Raw genomic sequence first — 27,587 nt, 5'->3', positions numbered from 1 at the left:
GGGCTATGTGCGACGCAAATTACTATTTTAATTTAAAAAAATTATTTTTGGAGATGAAATTCCGGATTGAATATTATTATTCCAAATAAAGAAATAAAATTCCAGATTGAACATCCAAACATAGGCCAAAAGAAAGAAATAAAGAGAAGAACGATTAAGGAACATTATTATTATACAATTTGAAACCAAAAAAATTAGATCTAACACACAAAAAAACCCTAAAATTTAATATCCAAACATTAAAATTTACAATTTATTACAACTTTTACATAGATCCAAAAAAATAAAAAATATTCTTCAATCTTCATCGTCAATAGTCGCACTCTTCTGTTAAAAATCAAATATAAAAAAATAAAAAAACGCCATTATCTTTCAGATCTAGAAAAGTGTCAACAAAAAAAATCAAATACAAAAAATTTTAAAAATTCGAACCTATTGGAGATGGAGAACGGCAAAGAAAGCCAAATTATTTCAGTCACTTTCAGATGCTGAGATGAAAAATGTACATACTAGCAGTGTAATCATCTTCGAGGTCGATTTCTTGGCGGAGCGATGCTTCTTCATTTCTCAACTCCGTCGGAATTGGCTTCCCCTCTGTTAAATTAATTAAAGATAAGTCAATCAATTTCAATCCAGAAAAACAAAAAAAAAAAGAGAAAATTAAAGAAAAACAAACAAAAAAAACCTTCAAGAGCTTCTCTGATTTTGCGTTTCTTATCATACAAAAATTAAAAAAATCGAACCTGTTAGAGATGAAGAACGTCGAAAAAAGCGAAATTATTTCAGATCTATAAGGTTTTTCCTTCGAAGCTTCACCACGCTTTTTTCGTCAGATCTTCGAAGGGTTTTTCGAAGCTTCGAGTGAAGGAGAGAGAGAGGGAGGGAGGGAGAGAGAGAAGCAATGTTCAGACTTCAGAGAGACTTTTAGGTTAGAGGGAGATGGGGAGATGGGGAGTTGGGGAGTTTTAGGAGAGGGAGATAATGAGACGCGCTGGCTTGATGAGATAATGAGTTTTAGGAGAGGGAGATGGGAGATAATAAGACGCGCATGGGCCAAACTAAGATGTGCGTCGCATGGGCTTGAGTCCGACGCCTATGATATAATTTCCAACGCACCTTATGGACGTGCGACGCAGATAGTTGTCACGAATGTGCGTCGCACCAAAGCAGAATGCGACGCACAACTACAATATGCGTCGCACATACTGAGGGTACGACGTATATTGCTCGTTTTTGTGTCAAACGCTCTTTGGCATGCGACGCAAATAGGTATTTTGCGTTACTTCCGTGTCTGTGCGACGCAAATCAGGGGACGCAAATCGTCCTTTTTCTACTAGTGCCAATTCCAGAGACCTACTTGCGCTTCCTTCCTCTCACTAACCTCTGAATCGCTTAATGCACGATCATTCGCTGCCAGGTCTAGTTCATGAATTCTGCTTTCCAGGGCCTTTATTTTAAGATCAATTTGGCCAAATTCGTTGGAATTCCATTCTCGCAAACGGGACTTTTTTTTCCTCAGTTTTTCCCCTAGAGGCAAGCTAACATTGGTACTCCAGGTTTCTTCAATAAGTTTCAGGCATTTGGGGTGAAGCAGCCAACAATTCATGAATCTAAATGGGGCGGGGCCCCCAATTTTTCTCTCGAGAGTGGGCAAGTAATGGGCAATGATCCGAGATGGTCCTTTTGAGCAATGAGACTTTTATTGATGGGAAATTCAGCAGCCATTCTGGAGATATAAACAAGCGATCTAACTTGCTTTTGGAGTGCCCTCGAAACCAAGTGTAACTTCCATTTTGAGGAGAAATTTCCATCACCTGCATTTCCTGCAAAAAAACACTTAAAATCATGTGAGCCATTATTTGATATATGTTGGCTACCACGATCGGAAATATCTAAAACCTCATTGAAGTCCCCCACTAATAGGCATGGCAATTTGGAGGAGAGTTGAAAGTTGCATAAACTTTTCCACACTTCCGCCCGGTCTGATACGGAACAAGGGTTGTAAACATTAACAATGGAGCACTTGAAGTGAGTGCTACGGATTTCGCCTAAGATGGCAATCCAGTGTTTCTCAATGATAGAAGATTCCACCGCAAAAGAGTCCTCATTCCATAGAGACAGCAGCCCCCCAGAATTTCCAGATGATGGGCTAAAAGCCCAACTAACATGAGAATATTTCCACATGGATTTTATGATCTGAGGGCTAAATACTTCAATTTTCGTTTCTTGGATGAAAACGAATAGGGGTGAGTGAAGGTTTATTAGGCTGCGAATTGAGCTGCGTTTGACCCTGGCATTAAGCCCTCTAGCATTCCAGGATAGCAATATCATTTTGGATTGATTGGATTAAATGGAAGAGAGGAGGGAAAGACTACTGCAGCGAGTCCCAATCCTCCCGCTGTTTTTAAAGAATTTTATCAATTCTTATCTGGAGGACTGAAGGTGGGCCATCAAAGGTGAGACCCAACTGGCCTGCAAGAATCAGATAATTCTCGGTATTGATTTCAATTGAAGGCTGGATGGGTTGAGAGGGAGGGCTAGGACAAGGACAGGTTAAGGGAGGCTTTTTGAGATGCTTGGGAGGCTTTTGGGCTTTTTGCATAGCCTTCTTGGCCCTTTTCTCTGCGTGCTTGTTTTTAAGGGAAATAGGTATTTCCTCTTCAAATCCCGGTGGAAACATGGGCCCGACGATAATGAGGATAGTGAGGATGATTTTTTGGGCCTGTCAAGGGGTCCATATCTGTTTGAGATTGAAATGGGAGAATGTGAAGAGTTTTGCATTGGGCTTTGAATTGGGCTTTTTAGGGGGGATGAGTGGTTCACATTTCCAAGCTAAGGTGTAAAAGGAGTTTTTGCTGAGTTGACAATTTGGTTCAGAGGGGAGAGAATAAGTTTTTTGGCCGTTAAGCTTTGGGAAGTGGGGGAATTAATTGGGGGTTCATTATTGGGTGACACTGTTTTGGAGGTAATGATGAGTTCTCTGGGGTTGTGTGGAATTGGAGATGAAAAGTCATTTGCAGCTTTCTGGTGGGGTGGACTCCACGCGTCATTGTCCTCATCCGAAGAGGGGTCAGGCTGAGGTGGGATTTGATTGCTACCTTTTTTATTCCCATCAAATCTAATTTGACATTCCTCATATATGCAGATTGGATGTGATTTTTCTTCAATATCTAGTATCAGTTTACAGTTGACAAAGAGAACATGCAATCTGTGATTACAGTTGCTTTGGCGCATTCATAACTGGAATAATCCACGAGAGTACCTTGCCAAACACGTTTCCAATTTTGAAGAAGTTATCATAGCTCCATGCCCCTAATGGCACCCCATAGATTCTTAATATTATTTCTCTCCAAATTGATGCACAACCTGGGTTGACCTCCCGTATCTCCATGAACCATCTTTTGAGCCACTCACTCTTTAGCATGCCTTTTTTGTCTTCTAGGGATTCAAAGATGATGAGGTGTAAAAGTCCTCTCAATGGTTTTATGGACATACATGTTACTCCTTCTGCCAGAATGTGATCTAATATTGCGTTTGAGGATAAGGCTGAGTTAGCGAAGGCTATAGAACTTCTTTGGAATAGTTCTTCGTTCGCTGTGCATGGTGAACCTTTGAGTGACATAAATTCTTCTCCCTCCATTGACTTTACCAGTAGTTCGTCTCGAATTGCCTATGTTTCTTCGCTTAATGCTCTTGCACTCATTCTTTTCATGGCGCATGGTTCAAATTTGTAGTAATCTGGTTGAATATCTGGTTCAGTAGGAGGGATGTGTTGTTTCTTCGGATCTTTAATAGGTTGGGTTGGTTGTTTTGATTGTGGTTGGGGAATGGTGGTGGCCTGGGGTTGGCGATTTTCAGGGTTCATATGGTTTTGGTTTAGACATACTTCACGGTATGACCTATGGTCTCTGTTGGGATGAGAGTAGCTGTGTTTTTGGGGGTTATGATTGTTTGGTTTATTGTAGGGTTGGTTTCTTGAAGGTTGAGGGTAGGGGGTGTGAATGAGTTTGTCGTGTTTTGCAGGATATATTCAAATGTTGTGTCTTCCTATTCTTTTCCCGTTTTCCCCTCTCATTGCTGGTTGCAATGCTGAGCTACTTATGAATTTGATGAAAGCATATCGGTATCTTTTGTTGGGTCGAAGTTTTTCCGGTATGTAGACATTTGCAATGGAGCCATATTTGCAGAAGATCATAGCTAGGCCATGAAGGTTAATGTCTGGTGGAAGAAAATCAACGAAACAAGTTTTCTGGGCTGAAGGTGGGGTTGATAATTTATGCTCCTTTCGATTTCCTCCTGGTTGCCATAACCCATGGGTTGGGGTTCCTCTCTCTAAAACTCCCGTCTCCCTCTCTCTCTCTATACACATCCTTTCTCTTCTCTATTGATATTTATTATTTACTCAGTAGTATTTTTCCACAATCATACTACTATTCACGTTCTTTTTGAAACACAATGAAAAGTATTAAGAGCTTAATTATCAATATACTATAACTTAGTTGTCTAATGTTTCAAATAAAATATGATGAAGTCTTGTAATAATTATAATTAACTAAAAAGACCTAAACAAGTATATACATCTCCGACACTCTTATTACGTAACTTACAAGAGAAATATTGATGTCATATTCTGTTACCACAATTTTTTTTAAGGTATTGTTTTCAAACTCAAACGGTCAAACCTTTCAATTCTTTTTACTCATCACGTCGTGACGTGAACTTTTCAATTTCTTATAATACGAAAAGTAGCAAAATAGATTATGAAATTTAAAAGGAAAAATTGACAATAGAGGTCTGAACTTTGGGAGATAATTTTTAAAAGGTCTGAACTATTGATTAACCTGTGTAGGTCCCAACTTTAGGGGGTCTTAACTTTTAGCGAGCCTTAGTGACTTAAAACTAGCTTAATATTTCGTCACTTGTAAAACTTGGATCACTTCCGAAGGGTTAATTGAGGGAGGGATGTAGGAACTAGGTGAGATTTTAAAAAAAATCTTCAGTTTTAAGTCGTCGAGGCCCGCTAAAAGTTAAGACCCCCTAAAGTTGGGACCTATACAGGTTAATCAATAGTTCAGATCTTTTAAAAATTATCACTCAAAGTTCAGACCTCTATTGTCAATTTTTCCAATTTAAAAATAATAACATATTTGTTTATTTTAACGGACTCGAGGCATCGCCCGAGAAAAAAAAACTTGTTATTAATTTATTATATAGTTGTTTCCCCTAATGATTCTTATAGTAACAAAGCAAACTACGTGACTAATTAATGGTGGGATTATTTCACTCAAAATTAGTTGACAGAATTTAGAAAAAAGAGAAACAAACAAATGATTCATTTTCCAATTCTCTTCTTCAATTCTTTTGGCTCTATACAATCTGAAAATCATATTAGCAGCACAAATGTAAATGGATAATCCCCAGATTTTTCTTCCCGTCAAAATATGTAACCCAAGCCCAAGGCAAGCTTTGTCCTTACAAACTTACTACTTTTGCCATTCCAACCATGCACTCAATTGTGTAGCCAAAAAAAAAATTGAAAGAATGACAAACTTCCACTACTATGGTTTTTCCATGTATGCTAGCTTGTATACTCTTTGATGGAGTTTTCTAAGAATTCATGATCTTCTCCAGGAAGTTCTGTAAGCCTTGAGCCATTTCGGTATATCTTGAAGGCTGGCAATGTGCTAACACCCTCAGATTTCACCAAGCTTTGGTGATCTTCAACATCAACCTGGAATGTTTTCGCAAACATCGAAATTCAGATGACAATTACCAGTTCGTGCATTAGATTAGTACAATAGAGTTGATCAAGTATGACCCAAAACCTAAAGTACCAGCTTGTGGAGATTGAGCGAGTAAATTGTTTTTTGGTATAGCCTGTCCCAAATTACATTCTCGACTAAACTGTTTTTGTCCTAAACCTGCTGGTCCAATTCAAAGGGTCAAAAGTTTTTGGATTTTTGGTACGGTAGGGGGAGACCAGGACGGCTAATCAGCTCTAGTGCTTGTTCAGTTGACATGATAAAACACGGAAAGTGAGAACTCCTAGGATGTAGAGAATACCGAAGTTGTTTGATTGACCTTAACACGGGAAGTGTCATTCACTGATAAATTATACTACTTCCTACAAAATGGAGAAATAACTTACGAAGCCCCTATTTTGAGTAGGAATTGTCAGGGAAAGACATAATTAAAAAAAAAACTTTTTACTTCCTAGGAAATAGTAAAACTTATATTCAACCGAACAATCATATAAAGTATACCATATTTCCCTGTCTTCTAAGTCATAATAGTTTGCCTAAATCATATACTAATATATAAAACAAATATTATTATGTAGCAGTATAATATCATTGATTTGTCCTATGTATATTTTTCAAATACTATATGGATCCAATTATAATTGTAGAACTTTTCCGTAACAACTTGTCTCTCATACGCCAAAACTGGGCAAATTATTAACTATTACTCCAAAAAGAATAGAGAGGGGTATAAGTTTAAACCGTGTAACCTCAACCAACCAAAATTTGGAACAGACCTTGAGAAATTTAATGGTAAGGTATCTCTTGCAGAGTTGTTCGATAAATTGCAGCGTTTGTTGGTTGCCTGGCTTGTTATAGAACAATGCTACTGATAAACCTGCCCAAATCATAATAGATATTACGCTTAGCTTACAATGAATCATCTACATAACTGAGAGAATCTTCATTTTATAGCATCTAATTTACCAGGCCAGGATGTGACATCCTTGAAGTGCTCGTTACTTTGGATTTTAATTAAACCATCATTCCCAAATCTTACATTTGACACGTCTTCTCCCCGCTGCTTCTTGAGTTGCATCTGTGCCTCGAAATATGCCTTTGCAACATCCTCATTTCCCGGTGATTCTTGCAACAATATCTCATAATCTCTTATAGCAGTTTCCCATTTTTGCAACTACATCACCAAAATATAATTTTTGTAAATTTTGATCACATTGAAATATTGAATAGGTCATCCTCCCTTAAGAACAAATAGCTTTTGGTTCCAGTAAGGTTCAGCAACTGTTTCCAAGTTACCCAAGGAAGACATTTTATGAAAGCATAATGTCTAGCTAGCTCTCTATCTAGCACCCTGCATATCGACATTATAGCCCCAATGTATCTGATCAGACTTGGGGTTACTGAGGGTATTTTACTCAATGCATAGCAAGGGTGTTAAATAGAGAGCTTCAGTGTTAGCCATTAAGCTACTCTTTTGGAAACAAGTGGAGAAAGAAAAGTACTTGAAGTTTTCAATCCACTTCAATTATTTTTCTCAACTATAACATCAATTAGGAAGCATAAGAAAATAGCACTCAGGTGGGTTTGCATCAGAAGAGAAAACTCATATACCTTGGCATTACAGTCAGCTCTTCTTAGTCTAGCCTTGGTATAAGAGGATCGTGAATTAAGTGCGGCCGTACAGTCCTCTATTGCTTTCTCAAACTGCCCTAGTTTGACACGAGAAGCAGCGCGGTTGCAAAGCAAGACCGAGTTGTGTGGGTCATGCTCAAGCCCCTGGCCATAAGCAACACAAGCTTCTGAGAACCTACCTTCTTTAAAGAGGTCATTCCCATGAGCTCGAGCAGTAGACACAGCTCGAGCCCTTCGAGTTACTACCCCCACCTCCCTATTGGATGGGTCTAGTCTACCTGCATGTTGGATAGCTTCCATTGCTTCATCAAACCTGCAAGCCCCTTCAACAGTTAAGAACCACTTTGACTTGCATATATTTGCCTACAATTGATATTGAGCAGAAACAACATCTATGACTATATTCACATTAAAATCCTGGTAGTTTCTTGAAAGCTGAAGTTAAGATGTGACAGTAGATTCAACAAAATTAAAAGGATAGGTTTATACTAAGCACCAACCTAGAAGTTAAGGTATTAATCCCATAAAAGCCTTTTGATTGTTGATAAAACATTATCTTGGCAACCGATAATTTTTTTTTTGTTTTGGGCTGAGAGCCACGGTGGGAACTGGGAAGTGACATAAATAGGATCGGATCTTAGGTCTTGAATACGAGCTCCTCCAGATTTTACCAACCAAGCCAACTAACATCCACATGAACTTGTTTAATGTGGATCCACTTTATGATACCCTTCATCGGTCGTGTATGTTTTGTAGGCATAACAGACTAGATATCTGGCCGAATCTAACATATGATATTGTAGCTTCACTAAGGCCAAGACTTTGAGGATGTCAAGAAAAACACGGATCAAATATATTACCCAAAATATTTACGTGAGAGCCAGTTATGACCTAGTGTTCAATACGATTAGTCCTTAAATAGTAAGATTACTTATTTGGTTGCCCTGCTTTTACATCAAGAAAATTTAATGAAAGCCACTCGCATTGATCTTCTATTTCAGACTGCTTGTCCTAGTTAATTTTTCGCGCGTTAACTGATACATTAAATGCATAAAGAGGTGATTAATTAGGACAAACAAATTAAATCATCTCAATACAGAAACTGGGACAATCATTCCAAAATTAAGGGGTTAGCAAATTAGCAAACAAGTTGTGTATGACAGGAGTTATTGTAAAATAACAGTTAACAAATATTCAGACAGAAAATTGATGTAAAACCTTGCTGTGACAGAAAGTTCTACAGCACCAATAAAAACAATAATACAATATTGATTTGACAACAAATATTTTTTTAATAAGTCGCTTGTTAATCTTGTTTGACAAGTTTAAAAGTAGATTAAATAAAATAATCACCTTGGTGTGATTTGTTTAAATTACTGGAATTAATCTACAGTTAATCCCTCTTGCTTCAACCAACATTTTGAGCTGTCTTACAGTACGTGGTTGGCATAATCATCATGCTAGCAACTATTAGATGATGCTAATTGACTTTTTTGGTTATTTGAATCACTCCTTTAACCCTTATGTTGTACTCCCTCCGTCCCTTAATATAGTGCCCATTTCTCCAATGCACGTTTGCCAATGCACGTTTTGTATCGTTAATATCTTTAATTTCATATTAGTAAAAATTATAAAAGTTTGATTTTCTTAATGTACGTAATGAGACGAATCAAACAAGACCCCACATGACTATGTTTTTTCTTATATATTAGAAATATTTTTTGAGGGCTTTCTTTACCTTTGAATAGTGTCCAAAAAACTTTATTACTATTGCTTGAAGAGGGAAACAAAAACAACTGACGACAATGAAGATCTGAAAAGATTTTCTAATAAGAGACAGACTAACCTCCCAGCAGCCATGTCTACCTGAGCCCTGACCACCAACAACATAGCATTTCCAGCAGGACCAAAGAACTTGGTGCATCGATCCGTATCAAAATTTGGACCATTTGTCAATGTTGTCACAGCATCTTGAGGCCGATGGAGTTTCAAATATGCCTCAGCTTGCATTGCAAATATCTTTTTTCAAGCAAATACAATAACTGTCAATAACTTGCACTTACAAATCTAATGAAAATAGCAATTGTCTTACGACAGTATTAAATTACAGCTGATGTGTATTCAAAGTGTCGATTCCAGATTACTTTTTACGATTTTTTTGTAACTTGTACGTACTTTTGTATAACTTGTCAACTTTTCAGGTCAATTTCTATAACTTTTTTATATACGACTTCAATAGTTTTGTTTAACTAATAGAGAGTTCTGACTGTATCAAAAATTCTCGATTGAACTGAACACAATGCATAAGATGCTAACCATAGGTGCAGAATCTGCTCCGGCAGCTATGGCGTTGCCAGATTCTCTGAGCACAGTGTGCCAATCCTTCAACCTCTTAGCCTCCTCGCACTTCTTCAGGTGTCCTAGAACAGCCTTTGCATGATTCAATATATCTGGGTCGGCTTCTGGCCCTGCTTTTTTAAAGTGAAACGAAACCTTTTCCGCTTCTCCTAATCTGACAAATTTCATCAAATATTCCTTATAGTATCATCCAAGGCTAGAAACGAATCATATGGCTAATTATGATTAAAAGTATAGCAAGGTGTCATTGTAACTACCTGAGATAAAGATTAGCCAAACGGTGGTGAGCCCTGTGGTAGTGAGGTTCAATACCAATGGCTTCTCTGCACTCAAAAACAGCCTCAAGAAGCCGTCCAAGAGCTGTCAAAGCCGCACTCTTATTACTTCTGTAAGAAGCCTTAGAAGGGTCCAAATCGATGGCTCGTTCATACAAAGCTAAAGCTTCTGCAAAATTGCCATTCTTGTAATCTTCATTTCCCAATATCTTCAATTCCTCAGGGTCCATCCTACAAGACAATGCTCGACATAACGAAGTCCCTCCTATTGTTGTTTTCCCTCCATTTTCTATCTGCTTCTTGTTCACTATATTCCCCATCCCGCTATTTGAATATTTTGATGACATGTTATTATGACTATAATTATTGTTGTTGTTTGGAGTTTGATATTCTTCAGGCCTACCATTAGTACCTGGTTTTGTGCCAGTATAAGTGGTTCCCCCAGGCTGCCTCAAGTTACCCAAACTACTATGAACCATCACATTGCCAGATGAAGCACGGACAAGATTTCCTCCTACTCGACCCTTCTGCTGCTCGGCTATCATCATCTCTAACTCACCAGATATCCCCATGGATTCCTTTGGAACCGTCTTCCTTGTATTATGTCCATTACTTTGATTCTGAGCTGATGCCTGGCTTCTTGAAACTGGCACTACAGTTGTGTCATTTGAGGACGGTCTTCTACCTTGATGTTGATTTAGATGTTGTTGTTGGTGTCTACCAGGAGGAACTTTCTGTTGAGGTTTAGGGCCAACACGGCTAGAGGAAGGTTGGGAAGAGATACTATTAGCATCGAGATCATCAAAACTACCGCGTCTCTTCTTGGAATTATGGCCAGCACTAGGAATTCTCTTAGGGCTGTTGATGCTTTTAAGGATACCATCTTGATTAGGGAGAGAACCTGTTGATGTGGTTCTTCTTGGCCAAAACTTTTTCCTTCCACCAAAAACTGCCCCTAATAACCCACATCCTGATTTTTTATGATCTGGTGATGAAACACTGCTCATCTTTCTCTTGTATTTATTCTACAAACTCAATGAAAGATTTCCAGCATCCATGCATATGTATGCAATGAAAATATTTCAAAAGGGAAAGAAGGGGGGAAGGAACACAAAACAAAACAAAACTAAAAGGTGTTACAAATGACAAAAAGTAAGCTTGAGAATATTTTTTGAGGATGAAAAAAATGAGGATAACCAGAATGGAAAAACAAACCTTTCCTTATGATATAGTAAGGTTCATCTTATTTTATCATGAATTTTGTCTAATTCTCAACATACAAAATGTTGACAATGCATGAAAACAATGCCAAAAAATGTTTGATTTTCTCTTAATATGATCACCCACCTACACTTTGTCTTTATGTTTTTATTGTCTTCATGTTGCAAATGTGCAAGAAAATGGTGACATTGTAATGCCAGAGAGATAGAAAGATAGAGGGAAGGGAAAGAGAAGGTGGGTGCCAACGTTCAGGATTTGAATAATAAAATCTATTTTCCAAGTTCCCTCAAAAAAAAAAAAATCTATTTTTTAAGATTTTGGACAAAAAGGTTTTTACTTGGAGGATTTTAATATTTAATATTTTTATTTCTTTCCTTTTTCTTACCACTTTGTTTCTACTATTGGCTATTGTCAACTTGAAATCCATTTGGAAATGTTTTTGGGGTTGGTGGGTGGGAAGGAGAAAAGCTAGGAGACCCAGTCATAGGAAAAATTTGTGATATCTACATTTTTAGAAACATATTTTTTTCATTTAATTCTAATTATTTTTAAGAAAAATATTATCCCCCATTATTTTTGGTGTTGGGTCCTTGTTGTCCGCAATTCTCCCTCAGAAGATTTAGGAAAATATAAATAAGACAAGAGAAATGACGAAAAAAGATGTTACTCGCAATTTTGTATAGCGGAACTCCGTGTATGACTGCCAACAAGGAATCAGATACTACCTACCTTTAACCCTACATTCCTTTTTTATTATTATTACATTGTGAGTGAATGATAGGTTACAAGTATCGTTTATAGGTTCGAATTCCCCTTCTTCTTCTTTGTACTTTGTATTGTCTTCGTGGCTCATATGAATAAGAAAAACATTATGAGTGGTCAATTTACTAGAAATTTTTAATTTTCTTTACTTGGGTATTTTATATATTATAGGTATAGTTGGACGAGTAGGAGTCCATGATCCTTTAAATCCTTTATATGTTTCGCCTGGTAAAACTCTACTATTTCTTCTCATTTCATTCAGCATGATATGTTCTAAATATTTTTTTACAGCATATAAGAATAAGAAGTTAAATATATAAATTTATAAAGCAATAACTAAATTCTAATAACAAAGATCGACGTGTAATTTTATCATAATTTCTTAAGATAATACTCTACAAAGATCGACTTGTAATTATGTCATAATATAAATTAGTTTGGGAACTGTTATTAACTAAATATTCTTCCTGCAAATTTGCAGGGTTACCTTCAACATTTCACTGTCGTAAGAGGTAGTACTGCAATTACCAAATAGAATCCAAAAATGTCATTTTCACTGAAATGTAGCTCCCATAAAGTGTTGCTAGTCTAATGTAATTGATGTTTAATGAAGCATATGAGCAAATCAGTTCCAGACTGCACTATTTCAGTTGGCAACCCAAAGTTAATGATCATTGCTTTTGCCAGTTTGATATCGTCAAACATAAATTCCATCTGGCTTAAAGTATAAACTAACTCTATACGTTTCGAATTAAATGCAACAAAAAAATATTTTATATTTTATAAATAATACCTCTTTGTTGCATTTAGTTTGAAAAAGAGGAAATATAAGATTTGTAGTTGAGTTCGTATGAAATGAAAATGCCGGTAAAAACAATTCCCATAGAAGATCTTGCTGCATGCCACTATTCTAACTTCTAAGATCTTGCTTGCATAGCATACTAAATTTCCTAACTACTCCATAGATAACAATTACAAACACTAACAAAATCCCCATAGTATGTATGCATGCTAAACAAGAATCTAGGTAAAACTAAGAGTATTTTATAATTCTTAAGTTGAATGAAGTTGATAAACGTTTGTACATGACACCAATGAGGCAATGACTAAATAAATGAAAAAGTAAATATCACTCCATTTGAAAGCAGAAAAAGTCAAATGATAGGAGAACAATAAAACTAACATGTTTATTTATTAGGAAAATAAGATATAATCGGATCCTCATGATTTACTTTATTTCAATGGTACACTTGGTTTTCTTGTCCTTAATGTATAACCATACCATCAATATATATAATTACATATTATCTCCGTTTTTTATTAGTTGCAACAAATGCCTTTTTGCGCAAATATTAAAGAGGAGAGAAATTATAATTTAACTCAATTGCCCATGCTTTTTACATGTGAAGTACGTAAAGTAAGGATAAAATGGTCAAATTGCCCAAAAAGCTTTACCAAGAAAGGAAATGTTGCAACTAGATAAAAAAAACCTAGATATGGAAATTGTTCAACTAAAAAACAGAGGAGGTATTAGTAAAGCAAACATAGAATCGATATTTTGGAAGTAGCACATATACGAATCTAATAATATTAATACCACACGATAAGAATTTGATATTTACATCACAAAACAAAAAGTTAAAAGTGTAAGTAACTTATCTCATGAATTAGGTGCATCAGATAGAAAAATCGAGAAGTAATGACACTCTAGAATGACATAAAGGGAGGTTCTTTCTATTGTTATAGGCAGATATTAAATGATAACATATCATTATCTTGCAACTTTTATAATTATCGCAACTTTAAAATGCCTGCTTAGGCAACAATTATCATTGTGAAACAGATATTTTCTGCTTGCTTAATCCAGAAAATTTAAAATTTTAAAAAAAAAAAAAACATATAACCCATAAACACTGCAACGTCTGTTTCCAAATATATCTAGTCTGAGAAGCTAAACCGAAATGCCTGTTAGTTTCAGAAGCACATTGTCAAGGAACCTCTCAAGTTTTGGTGCTTTGTATCAATCAGCTATCTACGAGCCAGTGAATCCAAAATTCTTGATTCGATCACATATACGAATTTCCCCTCCCTAAAAAAAGAACCAGAGTTCAGAACCATTAAATTTACACAAGTGATCGATCAAACAAACCGAAAGTTTTCCTATTTAACCTTCTTTATCACAGCATAAATTAGTTATTTGAGGTGAGCAACATGCATGTTTCATATTGATTTTACATCTTTGGTATGGTTTTAAAGAAGGGAAAAGTGATGAAAAGGAAAGCTAATGATGATATACAAAAGAGGAGAAAAGGAAATCCTCAGAAGAGCATAGAGGGAAATAATTGTGTCAATTCGTAACGCAAAAGGTTCAGATTAATGTTTAAAGATTACTAATTCAAGAAAAAAAATAGGGGCAAGGGAAAGAGATAGAAATTTGTCTCCAGGAACGGTGTTTTTAATTCTTGAATTAGAAATAGATATAGATATAGATATAGACTAGTTTAGATATAGAAAAGCCGACTAAAGGACTAATTTGATATTCGGGAGACATATGACACATATCATTAACCATACTACCTTTGTCCATAATATATCATCTTGATACGCTTTCACACACAAATTAAGAACATTACTTATGAATGTGGGTGAATGATTAAGTGTTGAGATTAAGTTAAGATTGGATAACGAGGGCGAAGAAAACAGTGCTTGTGACAGTGTGATAATTTTGAGAGAAGGATTTATTGTGATAGAGAGAAAAATAAGGTAGAAAGAGAAATCGGATCCCTATCAGGCTATTACACCACGAGTTAGAATATTTCACAAAACACGTCATAAGAAGTTAAATTTCGGAAAATAAATATGGAATGGAGGAAAGATATAGGCTCCGTTTGGTAGGGCGTAAAACATTTTCAGTGTAAAATGATTTTCATGGAAAATAATTTACAATGGAAAACACAATTCCAAAATTAGTTTTCCGTTGTTTGGTTCCATGTAAGCAAAATAATAAAAATGAAAGAAATATGAAAGGGAAAATAAGAAGGTAGTGAGAAGAGTGTTAAGAGAGATAAGGAAAACAGTTTTCCTTTTATTTTGGAGGGAAAATGGTTTTCCATCATTGAAAGTGTAATTTTACTCCAAGGGAAAATGGTTTTACACTCCTTTGCCAACCAAACAATGTAAAACTGAAAATAGAGAAAAACAGTTTTCTAGGAAAACGTTTTACGTCCTACCAAACGGAGCCATGGTGTTTTGTAATTCCTCATTGAATAACTTGGTCAAATTCCTCAGGTTGATAGGACATCTAACCAACATTGACTTTGTATCCGATATAAAGAATATACTAAAGAGTAAAGACTAGGTCGTACACTGTTTCGCAACAACGTGCAGGTCAAAACACTACAACAGCAGATACTTGAAAGAAATTGTAGAGAGATCTATATTGTGAAAAGAAAAGGTGCCAGCTTGCATTTCAAGGCCAATGTACGCCAGAATATTGTTCTGGAAATGATTGAGACACAGGAACAAACATCTTTTATGATCAGGTCAACTGCAACAGCAAATCCCCTGTAATGTTGATACCTGCTATCCTAAATGGCCTCATGCCAGAGAAGTCTTTGAAGGTGTCAAACTAACACCTCCGAAGTCTATATTTTTGTAAAACTTTTTCTTACTCTCATCATAAGAAATTGCCAACCTGCTTGACAGAAGTCACAGTTTCCAGGTATAGAAACAACTGTTTCCAAAAACTCTATAGAACTTCTCCTTCAAGTTAGTGACTCTTAAATCCGATTTATATCTTCCTTGGGGTCTCTAGTTTCCCACATTTAGTTATGCTGTCCACAATTTGGTATTTTGGAAATGAAAAATTGTCGAAAACATTATCAACAAGCTTCATGCAGCTGGTAGTGAGAACATTACTAATTTTGAATATTTGGACAATGATTACCTAATTCTATATTGTTGGTAAGTGTTAACTAGAGTATTGTTGTACTTGATACTTATAGCCACATCCTGAATTTTGGAGTAATGTGCCTGGAAAAAGCCAGATCTTCATACGATCTTTATGGTATCCTTAGCCTGTTTCCATATTTATGTAACAGAGTTAATTATAATACGAAATCACTAGCCTTCTAGGTTTTCATTCTACATATCAATTTATAGTTCATTGCATCGAGTTGAAACCTAACTCTCAATTCTTAGTCCCAAACCTAAACTTGAAACAGTTAGGAATTGAGAATCGGGATATACTTTGAGATATTACCCAAAAATGAGAGTTACTACCAACAAAAGGTATGTTCGTAGCCAGATTTGTTGTACTTTTCAATACAGGAGATGCAGAGAAGAAAGGAAAGAAGCGACTTGCCGTTTACGATTGTTCTCTGACTTGGTCGCTTAAACCCCCTCCCCCCTTCCGAAATATACACCCAACAAACCCTTTAACCCTGCTCTACCCTCCAACCCCGTTAAGCAAAACTCCAATTAACAAACTAATTCGAAACTAGATAAGCTTAAGAATTGTGAACTACCACTCCTTTTCAGAACTTATGAGTTACTCATGATTCTTACTAGGATTTGTTTATTTTTTAACGTTCAAATTTAATCCCTTATACATTCCAGAACCCGTGATTCTACACTTTCCCTGTTTCCCATACAAGACACGTAAATTGAGCAGTCTATCTACTATCATATAAACTCAAATTTATGTTCAAAACTTCATGATCGCAACAGGTACAGGTCTTCCGCTTGCTAGCTCCCTATAACTTGCCTGTCACAGGTGACAAGACAACCACAGCAACACTAGTCCCTTAGAACTTGAGCAGAAAATACCAATATACTAATGGACTGCATATCAGGCAAATAAAATAGAGCCTAGTACCAAAATTAACACTACAGCAGTTCAAAACTCGACATCCATGTCCAAGTTACCTAAACTGATCATGCCAGCCAAAAGTTTTTAAATCAAAGATAACATAGAAGTACCATCCTAGAAACTTGTTATGGTGATATTACTAAGCCCAAAATCAAAGCGATTGTCATGTTAGTTGCATCCAATTAAAAGATGAATCAATATCCCGATAGAATTAAGCAACATCTATGTTAGTCGAATAATTGATATAGAAATATCTCATACCTCCAAGAAGATGCAGAATAGAATATTAAGTTGCACTTTTCTTTAACACCTTGGCTATAGCTTCTGCCATCTCTGTAGCACTATACTCTAGCCCGAAACGTTCCATTATTTCCATATTTGGGTTCATTAAGTACCTAGACATTCCATCACAATCATGATCATAGAAACCCACTGACACAATATGGAATGTAAAGCTTTATGGAAAAAGGTTTACATTGTATGAGAAGATTCGACAAGATAGTCACTACCATCCTCTTCAACCTTTTTAAAAAATACTCGATACTCTTGTGCCATTTGCCGGATAGAGTTGACAGGTCCAGTTAACCCTAGTATCCTTGGATCAAACTCTGCAGTTCTTGAAGAAGGAGAAACAAGGATCAATTGTAAGTTAATATCAGATTTTAGTACACAATATAGAAACATATGAGCGAAGACATCCAAAAGGAACAAAAATCCACCTCCAAGATAAGCTTTAAGCTGTGAAGGTGAATCACGCTGAGGATCAATTGTGACAAAGACAGGTAGAACTTTAACATTCTGTTCGGACTCTTTTACATGCAATAGAAGATGTCAGAGATCTATCACAATCAAGAATGAAAAAGCTATGAAATAAGGTGAATGCATTGAACCTAATATGTCAATGGCCTTTGCCAATTTCTGCAATTCCGCTGGCCCTACATCAGGTGATGATGTATAACCAAAGTATAAGAGCACCCAGTGTCCAAGGAGATCACGTTCAGTTACTGTTTGTCGCTCAGTATTAATCAAATTAAATGGACCACCAATAGTAGGCCCCTTGGAAGTAATTGCTTCCTTCCCTCCTTCACCTGATGAATGTAAAGTGGGAAACAATAACAGACAAATCAAGAACTAATTATTCAATGAACTGGCTAGCTCCATTATTTAGGCCCATTCTGTTTACGTTAATTAGAAGTGCAATATATAAACCTTATAATTAAGGTCTGCCTCCATATTCTGCAATCCATAAACTTCTCCTAAAAGATAATAAAACTTCTTCTCCTCTACCTATGGATCTAGCTACCACATTGTTAGTGAGCCAATTCTTAGTTGCTTTATTGCGTTCGTTATAAGATCCATTGTATGATAATAAGTCAGTGAGTCAGTTTGACTAAATGAGTATAGCAGATGGTGTTCACCACAGATTATCTTGATCTAGCAAACGACATCAATAATTTGTACGTCAACCTACCCTTTCAGCCAGTTCTCTACCAGATAATGAGCTAAGGGAATAATAATGAAGTTTGTGGCTAATTCTAAACATGCCACGCCCATGCCAACTATAATGCATCTCCATAAGTTCATTATTTCTTTCTATTATCACTCATTTATCTGTAAAGCATTGGCCAAGCACCAGTTTAAGAAGTCCCTCAATGAAGCCTGATCAAACAAAACATACTGCCTGAATCATGAGTGACCGTGTTTGCAGCACATATATCATAATAGTCATCAAGGTCGAATACCATAATACCTTTCTGAGTAGCTCTTCTCTCATCATTGTAACGAGCATAACCAGCCACTCCGAGAAAAGCAATTGGCTGAGAATTTTATCCAATTTCAAAAGGATGAGAAACCTTTAAACAGGAAAAAGGTGCCAAAAAAAGAAAGCAATCTGAAAGAGAAGTTCAAATATGATAAAGATCTAAAACGAATAACACCAATGCTTGGCATTAAATAATGGAGACAAAGATACGTACAATAGCAAAAGCCATCAATGACCTATAATTAGTACTTGGATGAGTCTCTGACAGTAATTTTTGGCCACTTGATCTTTCAGACGTCTCTCTCGCAGATTTAGCATAACCACGACTCTGGCACCTTTTTGATGGATCAACCCTAAGGGAAACAAAACATTTTAGTTACATGAAAAAAGATATAGAAGTAGAGCAATATATATCAGAACCAACGTATAAACAAATTCGTCTTCTGCTATTTTAAGCCAGATCACCAAAAATATAAAAAGAGGATAATACTGAAGCCACGAAAGAATTTGGAATATGTAGAGAGAGCAGATACAGTTCACATGATTAGATCTCATGGCTTGTCTATATATTGCAGGGAAAAACTACTTTTCTGAAACTAGGACAAAACGATGTTCTTTACACATGAAGCAGCAAACCACTTAACTAGAAACAGAGCATGTCCAAACTTAAACTTCCTAAAGCACTGAAATTTGGACGTGTACATATATTAAGTTAACAAGTCAAATTTTCCTACAAATATCACAATCTTGATCATTGATCTCTAACAAAGAGCTGCAACTTCAACTCCCAATCAAATACTTAAAATAACATTTATCATTTGCCATAAATATGTCTGGACTGCGCTACCGTCTGCCTATGGGTGAGGATCATGCAGATCTGTAAGAAAAAAGAAAAGAAAAGGAAGCTTCCGACCCAGAAAGTTGTACTTCAAGTGCAAGCATTGTTCATGTATACGAAATCAGCAAGAGAAAACATTCAGCTAATAGCAAGATAAGAGCAATAAATTGACTATGATTAAGGACTAAGCCTTTACCCACTAAATGATTTTGGCTTTAATACATGTTCTGCTGGCAAAATAGCAGCTAGAATTGATGCAAGAAAGCAAAAGTATAGCTAACAGTCACATATTGAATGATAATTATAGAAGATCTTTAGGGTTTCTCTATCTTATACCCTCAAACTTAGCATTTCAATTGCATAGTGCCCTATGTTGTTAGCTAGGGATCATTTATTTCATTTACTATTTGTAATCTAATTGAACTAATCTAATTTACAAATTTCCCTCCAACAGATAAATTATGTAGAAGTAAGATAAGTTCATGAACCTATTTAAACTCCTGTTGATCAATCACGTCAAAGTTAGCATATCCATTTGTTTACAAGTGCGGTCATTGTAGACCAAATAAATGTTCATCTTCATGGAGTGTGAAAACCCCTTCGTTGACTTCTACACTACATAACAAACATTTGAGTCACAATCAAGAATTAGAAGATAAAATGCTGACAACTAGCTGATATAACCTAGAGCACATAAGCCTTTGTGTATTACTCCAAGCACTAACGACTAGTAAGGTGAAATCTCACTTGGACCTATGTCGATCCTTGATCTGTTTATGCATATTATCTATCAATCAAACTGATGAGATGCTTAAAATTTTTGCAAAATAACTTAGAAACAAAACCAGCACAAAGTTTCCAAACATGTATACTTCCTCCGTTTTTTTTTTACCTGCGACACATTCCTAAAAGGGAAATAACTAATTACTTGCAACACTTTCTATTTTTGCTTTTCCTTTCTCTCTATCTCTCTCCGATCACATGAGCCCTCTCTTTTTCTTCCTCTCTACCTCTCTCCTACCCAAAAATTGCATTGGAGTTGCTGAAAAAAGTGTTGCGAGTAAAAAAAACGGAGGAAGTAGCATAATTCTGAATATCCTACTACTCCTCTTTATACAACGCCTAGATGGTGCATACATTTGTACGTAGAGCATGGTGCGCACATGTACATGGCTACCAAGCTAAATGTACATGAATAACAAGCCAATGGCCACACATACGTGACTAACAAGCCAAATAAACATATATACCATCTCTTTGGTACATGTTCATTGGTATTGGTCTTTGTGTTCATAACGACAATCATTTATATTCATCGTGTATATGGTTCTCATCCTACGTACGTGTGTACTAATTTGGGCTCTTCACATTCCATGCAATCCATTACATAAAAATTACCACATCATATAACCAACAAATTACTAGTGACAGATACTCGAAACTAAAACAAAAATAAAATAAAATAAAATTACTCTCTTAAAACCTTCAATTTATCTCACATGGATACAAATAATAGATCACTATTGACTAATCCTAGGTCAGAATCCATCAAACAACATTTTCGAATAAAAATTGAAGAAAAATTCAGCATATTATTAGGTTTACAAGAAATTGAATAAGGAAAATGAATTGAAAGAAAAAAGGAAAAAGAAAGGCATTGACGAACCGTTGAAGAAAATTGAGCGTCTGCTTTGAGCGACTTCTGAAAGAGAGAAAAGCTGACCTATACATTGAACACCGAACTACGAATTTCATTCAAATCGATTGAATACGATTCTTCAGAAGTAAAGGAGAAAGAGAAATATAATTTTATGGAAGATTTCTTCTCAAGTAAATGAGTAATCAGAGTGTAAGTGTTTGCATTTTAGTTTACTCAATTCTCTCTCTTCTTTCTGCCTCATTTGTTCGCTGTCTCACGAGAATTTAGCCAATTTGCAGTTATATAATACGATGGCGTTTTTAGTTGGGGTTATGATATCTTGAGAAAGAGGTCAAGTCATGATTTGGCGGCAACTTGAATACTTGTTCAGTTTTTTTGCTTTGCCCTTGTTTAAGTTGTTTTCCTATTTAAAACGCAATCTAGAGAAGTCTTCCCTTAAGATTGTGCTCTAGTTTATATTTTTAAGCTTTACAAAAATATATTATGTAATATATATCTAGGGGTGGTAATGAGATGAGTCAACTCGTGAGCTACTCGAGATCGACTCGGTCAGAACTCGACTCGAGTGAGCACAAATCGAACTCGAGCTCGACTCGAGATGTTGGTGAGTCGAGTTGAGCAACTCGATACTCGACTCGAAAACTCGTGAGAAACTCGAATACCTAATTATCAATAGCAAAATACCTAAATTCAACATTTTTCTACCTTATTGTTGCTTGTAGCATGAGACACTTGCAAGCTACTCGAAATCTACTCGGTCAAAGCTCGACTCGGTCAAAACTCGACTCGGTCAATGCTCGGTCAAAACTCGACTCAACTCAAACTCGACTCGACAAGTTAACGAGTCGAGTCGAGCTAGCTCAAACTCGAACTCGGCTCGCATCATTGACACCATAAACGCAAGATAATTGGCACCATAATTAGTTTCACCATTAATATTTCTTGAAGTGATGATGAGTAACAAATCTCATGCTTATATGGCAAGAGAAATCTTAGTGGTGGTTTGATATACAGGTATTATGTAGGCAACATAAATTCCCATGTTTTTTCTGTTTTGGATTTGTTATTTGGTAGAAGTGGGGAAAATGGGGGAGATAAAAATTATTCTTTGGCATTTGAAATTCCCACTAAATATAGAAATTGGTTTCATCGTTTACATACTCTTCCCTTGGTCACTCACAATTACTACATAGATTCCTATGAATTAAAACTTCCCTTATGATTACAAAACAACTTAGACTAATTCCTAGGAATTTCATAAGGGAATTAAATCCCCACGATTGTAAATACCTATAGGAAAATAATTCATATTGCAACCAAACAATCACTTAGTCCAATTGGTATGAAAGTGATGAATTTAATATAACGCATGTTATATTATAAAGTAGGATTTTTTTTGTCCATAGGTGTCTTAATTTTGAACTTTTTTGCGAGAAATTGTCTTATGCATTTTTTTTGCCCAAAACTGCCACTAAATTGGATTTCGGGTGTTGACAAATGCCACAAATTAATTTCAAGCGTTGGCTTTGATTTTCAGATGACGTAAAGTCACGTGCTGGACACGTGTTCATGTTTTTCAGTCCCGTTTATTCCTCTCTCTTCTATATCATATGCCACTTCTTCTTTCTCCTCATATTTCTCGAATTTGAACCTCTGATTTCCCCTCCCCCCTCCCTCCAAACAATTCTCCATTCAACTTATTGTTCCTCCTCTTTTATTTTTCGAACTTGGAGAGGGGAAGGTGGCAAGAGAGGTGAAGAAAAACAAGTGCTCTAATTATTGTTGTGTAGGCCATAACAAGACTAAGTATAAGCAGCCAACACAGTCCAAAGGAGGAAGACCAAAGTCCATTGATCCATTGACACAACATCAAGAAAAAAGGGAGCATGAGTTGAATGGAGATTGGTTTGGTGGGAGGCAAAATTAGGGGTTCAAATTCGAGAAATAAGAGGAAAGAGATAAAGTAGAATATGAGATAAAGGGAGCATGAGTTGAATGGAGATTGGTTTGGTGGGAAGCAAAATTAGGGGTTCAAATTCGAGACATAAGAGGAGAGAGATAAAGTAGAATATGAGATAGAAGAGAGATGAATAATCTGGGCTCGCTATAAGTCACCTTAAAAATGAACACGTGACTAGTGGCCATCTCTTCTAGCAATAGAATTTATAGTCATTTAATTGTTTGCAAGCCTTATTTCCTAATTAGAAATAAATAATCATTACTTATATGATAAAATAAATATTTATATTATAAATCTATATGCAGATATATCTATTGGAATATTTAAATAATTCAACATCGTCCAATTACTGAATTACGCCAAACACTTCCATCATTGATAAGGAAGTGGTAAATGATACTTGCAAAGTTGCAAATTTACTTGGTTTGAGTAGCTTTGTATTCTACCAGATTTGTGATCTACTAGGAGCTGGAAATTTAGTCCAATGAAGAAGCGATGATATTAAAAGTACCAGATGAGAAGCTTTGATATGCAAATACTACTCTAACAACCATGAAACATCTAAATAAATAGGTGGTTAGAAACAAGCACAAACATTTAATACAAACTATGATAATGGACATTCTTTCATACTACTTCTCCACAAACCGAGAAAGCATACGTTTAGTCTTCATTTTGTTAATGGCAGAAGCGGGGTCTAAGCTCTTAGGACATGCTGCAGTACAATTCCTCACAACCCTGCACCTAAATAGTTTATCGTGATCATCAGTTATAGATTGTAACCTCTCTTCTGTATAATCGTCTCTACTGTCAGACATCCATCGATATGCATTTATCAAAGCTGCCGGACCCAAGAACTTCTCTGGATTCCACCAATATGCAGGGCATGAAGTGGTGCAACAAGCACATAATATGCACTCGTACAACCCATCAAGCTTCTTCCTGTCTTGAGGCGATTGCCTATACTCTAACCCATCTTCTGGTCTCTTCTTCGTCTTCAACCATGGCTCAATTGACCTATACTTTCCATCATTCAATTAGTTATAACTCATAAGCAAGGCTACACAAGGATACACGGAGCAATGCATCGTTGCTTCGCTTGCATGGAAGGGCATGTGTGTGGATCAGATGACCGACACACATGCCCTTCCATGCCAATAATGGACTATTGGTGTATAGTCTGTATACGAATTTAAAATTTTGAAATTGGAAAGTTTAGCCATGACAAAAATAGAACCAAGTATAGATAGATTGAAAAATTAGCCTATCGATAGAATGCAGAAAACTACTCCCTCCGTTCCATATTATACTGCCTACTTCATTTTTGGTGGATCAAATTTTAAAATCTTTGACCGAATATTCTCATTTGTATATATAAAAAAAAACGTATTCATGTCGGATCTTGTTAGATTCGTCTCAATATCTAGTTTCATAATATAACATTTTATATTTTTTATTAATACAGAATTTGAAGATATTAAAGGTCAAAGTTACATCTTGACGACCGTGTAAAAAAGAAACAAACACTATATGGGTGGACGAATGGAGTATAATTTAAATATTAAGATAATGTAAGATGAAATGAATGAAACAAGAGCAAAGCCAACCAAAATTTAAGCAGAGTAGTAGTTATAATATAAAGTACTGATATTGATAGCTCCTAATTGCACCATAAAGCTATATATGAAAAAGTAATTAGTTAGAAATTACTTGTATTGGTTATAGAAATTGGTAAGATCGACGACGAGGTCTTTGATAACGAACATGTGCGGAAGGGGAGTGATAGTGGTAGGCTTTGAAGCATCCGAATCAATGGGTTTAAGGCAAGCCACAGTATTAAGGCCATCTATATTCATTGAACATGAACCACAAATTCCTTCCCTGCATGATCTTCTGTAGCTTAAACTTGAGTCTTCCTCTGCTTTTATCTTTTGTAATGCATCCAAAACCTATCCAAGACCAGAATTTATGAGTGCAAACAATTTCCGGTAAATTCTACTCATTACTAAACAATTTCCGATAAATTCTACTCATTACTAAACAATTTCCGATAAATTTTACTCATTACTCCCTCTGTTTCAAAATATAAGGCATTCACGCTTTATGAAAATTTGCTTTGACCACAAATATCTCCCAAAGACGATAAATAAAAATTATACTGTTGGATTCGTCTTGAAAAATACTATAGTCATTTTATTTTTAAAAATTTTCTATCAACATAAATTGAGAGTAAATAACGGTCAAAATTCAATCTCGACATCGTGCATTCGTGCGTGCCTTATATTGTGAAACGGAGGGAGTACTTTATTACTTGGAGACCTGGAAATTAATTGAGTGATCATAAGGGTTGACAACCCTCCTATTATTGAATTTTCATTGGTTAGGAATTCACTAAAACATTATTTTTATATCACTTTTCCCCTCATTTATTACATACATATCAATATTTTATTCTAACGTATATAAGAAGGTTGGCAATCCTAAGGGTTACTCAAACATTTTCTTCAAGAATTAGTTTAGATAACTAGATAAACGTAAATTTTCTTGAAATTGGCTAAAGAACAAAAATACAGGGGTAAATAATACTTTCCACTTTTTCTTTTATCAAAGTGTCCATTTGGTTGGACGGACATCAGACAAAAATATGTAATGAAACCATTAAACTGGAGGATGGATGAAAGAAAGGAGAAGAGTAAAGTCGAGAAAAAATGTGTTTTCCTTTCCTTGGAGAAGAAAAAATGTTTTCGACCATTGGATTGGAAATCTATTTTTTACCACTTGAAAAACTTGCCTTGGGGTGAAAATTCGATATACTGTTTAAATTTAAGCCTATTTCAATCCAATCAAAGGTTGGATCCAAGCTAATCCAATCTGACTTTTCAGACACTAGATTAGATTCGATTTAATATTAATTTTTTAAAACTTCATTCCCAAAGAACCCCTAATGAGTGAGATTTATTTGATCACATGACCTTGCATTCATGAGGCCAAACCTTTACCACTAAACCAAATTTTGTTTGGTAATTACATATTACTTACAAAGTTACGACTAGAAGTGTTTATCGAGCGAGCCGAGCCCGAATAGCAGTTAACATTGGGCTTGACCCGAGCTCGTTTAACTTTTTATGGGCTCGGCTCGTGAGCTCGCCGAGCGTGGGAGCCCGGCTCGTAAGCTTGTTTAGGCTCGGCTCGCGATTACGGGTTCGAACTCGTTTGGGAAATTTATTTCGCAAAAAATTTATATAAAGTATTAATTATTTTTTTCTTTTTAATTGTTTTTACCTTTTCTTTTATCTTTCTTATATTACACACCTTACTTAATATCTTTATAAAAATACTTAATATAATTTTTAATATATATAAATAATTTTTCAATACATAAACAATTTTTTTAATATAAAATAGTAATATAAATAGTATAAAATAATAATCGAGTTGTTCACCAGCTTTGTGAGCCAAGCTTTGCCTAATTCGGCTCGTCTTGTTTAAATCTCGAGCCAAGTTTCAACAAGTCGAGCTTTAACCAAATCGAGCCCGAATTGCTCACGAGCTTGTCAGACCCTAATTACAACATTAGTTAACATTTTTGCCAATGTATTATATGTTCGATCTCTTTCCTTATCCTACGACATAGCACATCAAGCTCTTTTTATAATTTTTATCTCTTTTGATATCTCTCCTCTTCTAATTTCTTGTATCATACTTAAATATAAATGTTGCAAGCAAAAAAAACAAAAAAAAAAGTATAATAGTGTAAAATTCAAAGGGTTGCAATTAGAAAAAAAAATATATATAGAGAGAATTGGAACTAACCATGGGGCCACATGAAGATAGGTCGACGAAATAGGAGCGGAGAAAGGGTTTCTGGTTGGGCAAGTCGGGGTTCCAACGGTAAATTTGGAATTCTTTCTTGAGAGATTGAGCCGGAAGTCGAGCTTCGGTGGAGTGTTGTATTCTCCTTTGAGATTCCACTGTTTCCTCAGCTTGAATTTGAGCAGCAGGGTGACCTTTCAGTGTTGGAAAATCTTTGGTTTTAGACGAGTACTCTCGTCTTCCTTGTTTCACCACTTTCTGTTTCATCCCCTGTCCTCCAATACTCCATCTTTTCCACATTTCCTTCTATCCTATATATTTCTCTCACGTCTCTCCGCCGGTTGTTGAGTTGTTCAATTTTTCTACTTAACTTTGCTGCTGCCTGCACCGATTATTATACTTCATTAAGATGTGTAGCGAACTGTGCGACACTTGGTTTGGTTGCATGCAGATTGCAGATGCATGACTGACGTTTACGTGTAGCTTTTTGGTGCCTCTTCATTACATCACTTTTGAGTTTTGACCTCACCAGGGGAAAATATAGAAAAGGAGTTGAGCATCTTACAAAGATCTATACATTTTAATATTATGGGATGCAAATTGTTACTTATAGAGTTAGAGTTGGTTTTAGGAGACTCGACTTAGGGTGCGTTCTGTTCAATTTAAAAATTTAT

General features: G+C 35.8%; 3 protein-coding genes and 1 long non-coding RNA gene across 5 annotated transcripts; all 4 read right to left on the bottom strand.

Annotated features, from left to right (window-relative positions):
* Positions 1–149: 149 nt before the first annotated feature.
* LOC130591957 (uncharacterized) lies at positions 150–1,194 on the bottom strand. The gene is made up of 2 exons (XR_008969944.1): positions 686–1,194; positions 150–594 (listed from the first exon to the last, which is right to left on the bottom strand). It is a non-coding gene; the product is annotated as an uncharacterized LOC130591957 (long non-coding RNA).
* Positions 1,195–5,311: 4,117 nt separating this feature from the next.
* LOC104895694 (TPR repeat-containing thioredoxin TTL4) lies at positions 5,312–12,169 on the bottom strand. 2 transcript variants are annotated; one of them, XM_010682265.4, is made up of 7 exons: positions 10,010–12,164; positions 9,711–9,906; positions 9,241–9,413; positions 7,374–7,707; positions 6,729–6,936; positions 6,539–6,639; positions 5,312–5,731 (listed from the first exon to the last, which is right to left on the bottom strand). In XM_010682265.4, the coding sequence occupies exons 1-7, from the start codon at positions 11,032–11,034 to the stop codon at positions 5,579–5,581; spliced, it is 2,190 nt and encodes a 729-aa protein (XP_010680567.2). In that variant the 5' UTR covers positions 11,035–12,164; the 3' UTR covers positions 5,312–5,578. The 2 variants fall into 2 exon arrangements, 1 of the variants encoding a protein (XP_010680567.2); XR_007274995.2 differs by having other exon boundaries at positions 5,591–5,731; positions 6,802–6,936; positions 10,010–12,169.
* A 1,594-nt stretch (positions 12,170–13,763) lies between these two features.
* Positions 13,764–21,426, bottom strand: LOC104895693 (protein SCO1 homolog 2, mitochondrial). Its single transcript, XM_010682263.4, has 8 exons — positions 21,147–21,426; positions 18,857–18,995; positions 18,631–18,697; positions 17,771–17,968; positions 17,600–17,689; positions 17,356–17,488; positions 17,142–17,275; positions 13,764–14,099 (listed from the first exon to the last, which is right to left on the bottom strand). The coding sequence occupies exons 1-7, from the start codon at positions 21,233–21,235 to the stop codon at positions 17,167–17,169; spliced, it is 825 nt and encodes a 274-aa protein (XP_010680565.2). The 5' UTR covers positions 21,236–21,426; the 3' UTR covers positions 13,764–14,099; positions 17,142–17,166.
* Positions 21,427–23,636: 2,210 nt separating this feature from the next.
* Positions 23,637–27,264, bottom strand: LOC104895692 (succinate dehydrogenase [ubiquinone] iron-sulfur subunit 3, mitochondrial). The gene is made up of 3 exons (XM_048645911.2): positions 26,914–27,264; positions 24,811–25,049; positions 23,637–24,117 (listed from the first exon to the last, which is right to left on the bottom strand). The coding sequence occupies exons 1-3, from the start codon at positions 27,211–27,213 to the stop codon at positions 23,733–23,735; spliced, it is 924 nt and encodes a 307-aa protein (XP_048501868.1). The 5' UTR covers positions 27,214–27,264; the 3' UTR covers positions 23,637–23,732.
* Positions 27,265–27,587: the final 323 nt, after the last annotated feature.

The sequence above is a fragment of the Beta vulgaris genome, chromosome 6 (genome assembly GCF_026745355.1).
Source record: "Beta vulgaris subsp. vulgaris cultivar EL10 chromosome 6, EL10.2, whole genome shotgun sequence".
Lineage (NCBI taxonomy): Eukaryota > Viridiplantae > Streptophyta > Magnoliopsida > Caryophyllales > Amaranthaceae > Beta > Beta vulgaris.
The sequence above is the reverse complement of the archived record's forward strand: the minus strand, read 5'-3'. Positions and strand labels throughout refer to the sequence as shown.

What these genes read in the sequence shown, in the direction of transcription:
- LOC104895693 (XM_010682263.4), bottom strand. Translation starts at nt 21,235, where the DNA reads ATGAAATTCGTAGTTCGGTGTTCAATGTATAGGTCAGCTTTTCTCTCT. An exon ending in GAGAAGAGCTACTCAGAAAG is followed by an intron (nt 17,969 to 18,630) that starts GTATTATGGTAT and finishes TACATTCATCAG; the next exon opens with GTGAAGGAGGGAAGGAAGCA. An exon ending in AAAGGCCATTGACATATTAG is followed by an intron (nt 17,690 to 17,770) that starts GTTCAATGCATT and finishes TGCATGTAAAAG; the next exon opens with AGTCCGAACAGAATGTTAAA.
- LOC104895692 (XM_048645911.2), bottom strand. Translation starts at nt 27,213, where the DNA reads ATGTGGAAAAGATGGAGTATTGGAGGACAGGGGATGAAACAGAAAGTG. An exon ending in TATCTTCATGTGGCCCCATG is followed by an intron (nt 25,050 to 26,913) that starts GTTAGTTCCAAT and finishes GGTCTTGGATAG; the next exon opens with GTTTTGGATGCATTACAAAA. An exon ending in AATTTCTATAACCAATACAA is followed by an intron (nt 24,118 to 24,810) that starts GTAATTTCTAAC and finishes TGGAAAGTATAG; the next exon opens with GTCAATTGAGCCATGGTTGA.
- LOC104895694 (XM_010682265.4), bottom strand. Translation starts at nt 11,034, where the DNA reads ATGAGCAGTGTTTCATCACCAGATCATAAAAAATCAGGATGTGGGTTA. An exon ending in TTGGCTAATCTTTATCTCAG is followed by an intron (nt 9,907 to 10,009) that starts GTAGTTACAATG and finishes GAAATTTGTCAG; the next exon opens with ATTAGGAGAAGCGGAAAAGG. An exon ending in TTACCATTAAATTTCTCAAG is followed by an intron (nt 5,732 to 6,538) that starts GTCTGTTCCAAA and finishes AAAACATTCCAG; the next exon opens with GTTGATGTTGAAGATCACCA.